Here is a 7,089-nt window from a genome sequence, read left to right as displayed (position 1 = left end):
TAAGGTCAATTTAGGACTGAGTATTCCACCTAGCAGATTTTTTTTAGTATTAAGTTGACTCAACGGGTGATAGAATTAGGTTGAAATGTTAAAAAATAAAAAGGATTGCAAGTTACTCGTATATCAGTCTGTAAAATAAATAGTTTTATAATTTTTAGATGTGCCAGTAATAGGATTCAATAGTCTGATGTCACATCCGCCCAGAAACGGCGAGCAGCTTGGTTCTAAACAAAGAAAATCATTACTTTTTATTCTTCATGCTGCTAGAACTTTTTCACATGTCATGAGATCAGAATGTATAAAAGTCAAAACATAATCAGATTTATAATTTTTTTCTCATCTGGATACACTTTTATGCACGGTGGAGAATTATTTCATAAGCGCGTCCGCCATTGATTCGATAGTTTAGAACCAGTTACTATGTTACCATGTGTCATTAAGAGGGAACTGACGTCACGACTGTTGAATCCTATTCTGTGCTCGAAGATAAAAATTTAACATTGGCAGTACGGAACAATGTTGATCCAACATTGGGACAGCGTGGCTCAGCGGTACGGTCTTTGCTTCCTACCCGAAAGGTATCGAGTTCGATCACCCGTCGCTACGCTGTGTGGCCTTGAGCAAGTCACCTCGCCTTAGCTCAAGTTGCGGCGCTGCACTGCGGCTGACGCCTGAGTTATTCCAGTCTTCCTTTGGAATAGACCCTAGATACAAATTTCCCCAATGGGATGAATAAAGTGATTTTTATTATTTTATTTTTCATTTTATTATTTTTTAGAAAAGATGATAAATTAAATGCAAACAATAATGTTTTCTCTATGACGTAAAATGAGAAGCTACGTCAACGTCTACATACTTGTGAATTTTTTATCAGCAGAATGTTTTAAAGAAATGGTTCGACATTTTCCCCACAGTAAATCGCCACCCGTGTTGTATTTGTTGGGGCCTGGCTTTCCATTTCCTTTGTTTATCCCTGTTAGGAAAATAATGATATGGTAATAAAACGAGATTAAATTAGATTTAAATTCCGCTTTTATATAGCGCAATATCCGTTAAACGTGCTCAAAGCGCTTTACAAGGGGTCCCTGACCAACAGCAACGTTTAACATGTAGGACGGGAGATGACGCCTGTTAGGCGATATTACAATTTTGTTCGGACAGAAACAACGCTGTTAACGGCCAGGTACTCATTTTACACCTGAGTACGGTGAGAGAATGTGAATAAAGAGCCTTCTCCAAGGACTCAACTATGCGCCGAGCGAGGCTCGAACCCAGGACCTTCAGATCCGAAAGCGAGTGTCATACCACAAGACCACGTAGCATAAAACGAGATAATGACTAAGGTCTGAATGGGGTAGGTAGGAGACATAAGCCAACTAACAGGTTAAAAAAACAAAAACAAAACTAAAAAGATAAATCTAAAAATAAAAATAAATAAAGCATCATCATCACACCATTTATCATCTTATCATCGTCATCACCATTGTTCTAAAATCATCAGCCTCGTTATTTAAAACAAAACAAAACATTATCATCATTATCATTATCATCATCATCATCATCATCATCAACATCAATAGCTCAAACAACTGCCATGAACAGCAATTACCATAACCATAACATCTAACAGAACAAAATCTAAAATTCAAACTTAATCGAATACTACAACTACTACTAATACTACTACTACTACTACTACTACTACTACTACTACTACTACTACTACTACTACTACTACTACTACTACTACTACTACTACTACTACTACTACTACTACTACTACTACTACACTACTACTACTACTACTACTATTGACTACTACTACTACTACTACTACTACTACTACTACTACTACTACTACTACTACTACTACTACTACTACTATCTACTACTCTACTACTACTACTACTACTACTACTACTACTACTACTACTACTACTACTACATACTACTACACTACTACTACTACTACTACTACTACTACTACTACTACTAACTACTACTACTACCACTACTACTACTACTACTACTACTACTTCTACTACTTATACTACTACTACTACTACTACTACTACTACATACTACTACTACTACTACTATACTACTACTACTACTCTACTACTACTACTACTACTACTACTACTACTTACTACTACTTCTTCTTACTTACTACTACTACTACTACTACTACTACTACTACTACTACTTACTACTACTACTACTACTACTAACTACTACTATACTACTACTACTACTATATACTACTACTACTACTACTTACTATACTACTATACTTACTACTATCTCATCTACTACTACTACTACTTACTACTACTACTACTAACTACTACTACTACTACTACTACTATACTACTACTTACTACTACTACTACTACTACTACTACACTACTACTACTACTACTACTCACTACTCACTACTATATACTATACTATACACTACACTAACTACTACTATACAACTACTATACCACATATACTACTCTCTACTACTACGAACACACATATCCAATTCAAAACTCACATAAATACTTGACGTCCGTTCCGCCAAGTGAATACACTGGGCTTTGCTTTAGGATAAGGTTAAAATTCGGATCGTATTGCGGACCAGGAGTTGGATAGCCTGCATAAAAAGAAGAAAACAATCAAAAACACATTCTGTATTTAACAGACAAGATCGTATATCCCTCATTTCGGCCTTTAGAAGTACCGCAAGATTGGTGGGTTAGTTGCATGAAGTGAAAATGAACATAAAGTAGTTATGAAAAGTGAGGTGGATATAGATAATAATGTAATCGTTACTTCTCCATTCACCTACTGCCTCACTCTCACTCTATCCCATGACCGGTTGGTCGTTGGGGGGACTCTCGGGATACAGACTTCACGATTCGACGCCACTCATCACGGTCTTGGGCCTTCCTCATTAGATTGTTCCACGTCAATCCTGTCCAATCTTTAATGTTATCCTGCCACGCTTTCCTATGTCTTCCTCTTCTTCGGCAGCCTTATTCTACTGTGCCCTGCAATATTGTCTTGCATAAGCTTTCGTGTCTTACGAGGTGACCAAACCAAGACAATTTCCTTCTCTTTACCATTGCAAGTAGTGGTTCTTGCCTTCCTGTCAGTTCTTTTACTTCGTCCATAACACTTACTGTCTACATTGACTAAATAAACGAAGGACCGCTAAGAAGGACTTTCGCCCGTATCGATCTTCTTCAACAAGCCACCAAGTCTCATCCCAAAGATTTCTGTCTCCACTCTTCTTCTTCTTCTTCTTCTTCTTCTTCTTCTTCTTCTTCTTCTTCTTCTTCTTCTCCTCCTTCTCCTCCTCCTCCTCCTCCTCCTCCTCCTCCTCCTCCTTTCCACTCCTCCGACTGTACTTTACGATAAATGAAATACTTGGCCCTGACATGAATACATAGTCCGTTGTAGTGAGGAGCTGTACCCGAAGTTCCACTTTTGAGAGTTTTTGCTAGAAGAGGGTCATTTAAATCTTCTTATCATCGGCGGCTATGTGGTCTAGTGGTATGACACTCGCTTTCGGATCGGAAGGTCCTGGGTTCCAGCCTCGCGCTCGGCGCATAGTTGAGTCCTTGGAAAAGGCTCTTTACTCACATTCTCCCACCGTACTCAGGTGTAAAATGAGTACCTGGCCGTTAACAGCGTTGTCTTTGTCCGAAAAATTGTAATATCGCCTAACAGACGTCATGTCCCGTCCTACATGTTAAATGTTGCTGTTGACCAGGGACCCTTTGTAAAGCGCTTTGAGCACATTTAATGGATATTGCGCTATATAAAGCTCAATTTTTAATATATTTTGTTCAAAATCGATCGATATTTGAAGGAAGAGTTTTCTGACTAAATTTTTTAAAATACGAATTGTTCCTCGAGTCCGACAGTTAACTGGATGAAAGATCAGAAATTTTCAATGTTAGTAGCCTACTCGTAACTTGCTCTCATTAGTCTATTAGTCTCAATATAACTTACTTTGTATAAATTGTCATGATTTTTGTTGTTATATTCTCTATCTTAAACATTCAAATCACCCCTATACGAAAACGTTGTGGTCCCAAGTAAACTCTACTATCAAAATACTTTTACAAATTAATGACTGGATATGTTAATGTTTCTCCTACAAAATAAATTTGAGTTTTTTAAAAAAGCAATTGATCTTTGACTTACGGTGCCATTTTTGTAAATTATACAAACAGTAACTCTCAATCTTTTTAAAAAGCAGTCGGATTTCAAGGATTATCATTCTGATTCTGATCGTCTTCACGGAATGGATACAAAGACTCCATCAAAAAAAAGTTTGTGTTTATTATTTAAGTTTAAGTTTAGATAATATTGTGGTAACACCTGTCGAGAAAGGAAAATGTGCGATTACAATATGTATAGATACTGCCACACGCTGGAAACAAAACAAAACAAAACACAAATTTAAGATGTTGCCCAGAAAACTCGTTCTTCAAATATCGATCGATTAAAATTAAAATGACTCTCATCTTGACAAAAAAAAACTCACAAAACTGGGACTTCGCGAAGTCCCAGGTTTGAGAGTTTTTGCAAAGATAAGGTTCATTTTAATCTTTCGATATTTATTGAAGGACGGGTTTTCTGGCCAAAGTTTTAGATACTTGTATTTCTAGAGTACAGCAGTACAGTCAGACTCCAAAGACCCCCCGCATTCTTCAATAATTGAATGTTTATTTTAGTTTCAAATACTCGAGGTTTTAGATTTAATTAGTGCGTCGAAATGCTGAGGCACGCACACGTTACCAAACAGTTATCATGGGTGAGTGATGCTTTGATCGGTGGAGCGTGAAGGTCGTAGTTAATTGGATTCAACAGACTGATGGATACGCTTTTATGCTCGTCGGAGAAATATTTCAAGGGCGTCCGCCATTGTTCCGATAGTTTAGAGCCAGGTACTGAGATACCATGCGTCATTACGAGGGAAGTGACGTTACGACTGTTTAAGCGTATTATTAGATTAATATTCTTAACAACTCACGTTTACCCAACTTCAGCTTATTCTTTCCCAATAGTTTTCTTTCTATTTTGTTTGTTTGTTTGTTGTTGCTGTTGTGTTGTTATTGTCGTTGTCTTCGATGTTGTTATTGTTGCCTCCTCCTCCTCCTCCTCCTCCTCCTCCTCCTCCTCCTCCTCCTCCTACTCCTTGTTCATCTTCTTCTCCTCCTTTTACTTCTTTATCCCCTCCTCCTCTTCTTCCTCAAACTCTCTTTCTTCACACCTTCTCCTCTCCACGAGGATAAAAAAGATCTCACAAATACCACGGCCCCAATCGATTGATTTTTTTTTACCCCTCTGTTCACCCAAACATGTTTGGGCGAGAGTACCCTATATCAAATGTAATGGAATGAACGTAAAGACAGTGTAACACTCCATCGAAAATGACAGCAATATATTGTTACTGTCAATTTAAAATAACATAAAGAATTATAAACTCCGACTCTATTGGTGATTTTGACTCTAAAGGTCTACCCTCCAGCACGGTTTCCTCCAACCCCTTAGGACATGCAAAAAAGTTCGAGGAAACCGTAACTTGCCGTAACGACTTGATGGGGTGGGGGAAAGGGGGGGGGGGGGGGGGAAAGGGGGGGGGGAGGGGCAATGAGGCTCGGAAGTATAGACTTTGCTACCCCCACAAAAGATATTTAGTTCGATTTCCATTGAGTTATATGGCCTTCAGCAAGCCACTTCTCCTTATCTCAATTTGCGGCTCTACGTTGCGACTGACAAATGGCTTATTCCAGTCTTCCCTTGGAATAGGCCCTTAGTCACGTTTCCGCTTGAAGATGAAAAAAAAGGGAACTGTATTATTTATTTATTTCATTGATATGTTGAGGGATGTTAATTTATAATATGACATATTGCAAACTGTTTGTTTGTGTGTGTGTGTGGGGGGGGGGGGATTCCGTCATTTACCGTCGTAGCCAATCATGGTGCGTGACATTGAAAAATAGAATGAACGGCGAAGTGTAAAGAATAAGCGGAGAGGTGTCGGTTATGCGAAACGGCGATGGGGTGCGTAAGTGGCTGTGTGTGTGTCTGCATACACATCATATTGTATACACACACATGCAGTGCAGATAGATACACACGATAAACACATACGCAACTGCCAATGCCATTGTAAATCATCAGTGGTCGAAATCACTTGGTGCAGTAAAAGAAAAATTAATTAATTTTTAAAACAGTTGGCTGGGTGAAATTAGTTCGAGGAAACCGTGATCGAGGCAAAAATTAGTTTGAAGATGGAATGAATTATAACAAGGAATAATAAGGAAAATATTCGGGACATTCGAATGAGTTCGAGGAAACCGTGTATTCGAGGAAACCGTGTGTTCGAGGAAACCGTGTGTTCGAGGAAACCGTGTATTCAAGGAAACCGTGTGTTCGAGGAAACCGTGTGTTCGAGGAAACCGTGTGTTCGAGGAAACCGTGTGTTCGAGGAAACCGTGTATTCAAGGAAACCGTGTGTTCGAGGAAACCGTGTGTTCGAGGAAACCGTGCCGGAATGTATAACCTTTTATTAAATAAAATTATCAGCTTTATATATACAGCTTCTTATTATTTACTGGAACCTTTTCGTTTGTAGGGGAGCAGAGTGGCCGAGTGATTAATGCATTGCACTGTGACCTGGAATTTCTCAGGTTCGAGTCCCGCTTCAGGCACTTTCGTTTTTTCCCTTGGGCAAGATTATTATTAACCCCCAATTTGCTCACTTAGACAACATGGGTGATTCCTGTTGACATCTTGCTTGATGAATTATCTATAATATTCCTTCGTGGAATGCCTAGGCGACGGGATCGTATGATGCCGTGACGGCAGGGCGTATTTTTTTGTGCTTTCCTTTGTATAGATTAAACATAAGCTTACCTAGACTTGAAAGTGGTTTTTCCCCAGGTGGGGGAACATAGTTTCCCATAGCATCTCGGTTCTCTGTGTGAAGATTGATATATTTTATTGATACATCAGAGTAAAAAACATAAACAAAGCACCTGCTCTTCCCATGTCGTAAGGCTGTATTTATTATTGTAATGACAG

General features: G+C 38.8%; 1 protein-coding gene and 1 long non-coding RNA gene across 2 annotated transcripts in view; one reads left to right on the top strand and one right to left on the bottom strand.

Moving 5' to 3' along the window:
* LOC144974604 (uncharacterized) overlaps positions 1–7,089 on the top strand; it is a 152,901-nt gene that overhangs the window by 73,305 nt on the left and 72,507 nt on the right. The gene's annotated exons all lie outside the window — the stretch shown is intronic.
* The window catches only part of LOC144974602 (uncharacterized), a 118,732-nt gene that overhangs the window by 101,886 nt on the left and 9,757 nt on the right, over positions 1–7,089 (bottom strand). Inside the window, exons 4-6 of the mRNA XM_078917624.1 lie at positions 6,922–6,984; positions 2,543–2,641; positions 857–973 (exon numbers count right to left, since the gene is read on the bottom strand). Of these exons, the coding sequence (XP_078773750.1) occupies positions 857–973; positions 2,543–2,641; positions 6,922–6,984 (279 nt within the window). The remainder of the gene's footprint in view (positions 1–856; positions 974–2,542; positions 2,642–6,921; positions 6,985–7,089) is intronic.

Source organism: Berghia stephanieae, chromosome 6 (assembly GCF_034508935.2).
Source record: "Berghia stephanieae isolate SIO BIC M18660-M18661 chromosome 6, UCSD_Bste_1.3, whole genome shotgun sequence".
In the NCBI taxonomy this organism is placed as follows: domain Eukaryota; kingdom Metazoa; phylum Mollusca; class Gastropoda; order Nudibranchia; family Aeolidiidae; genus Berghia; species Berghia stephanieae.
This window is presented reverse-complemented; position numbering and strand designations above follow the sequence as displayed.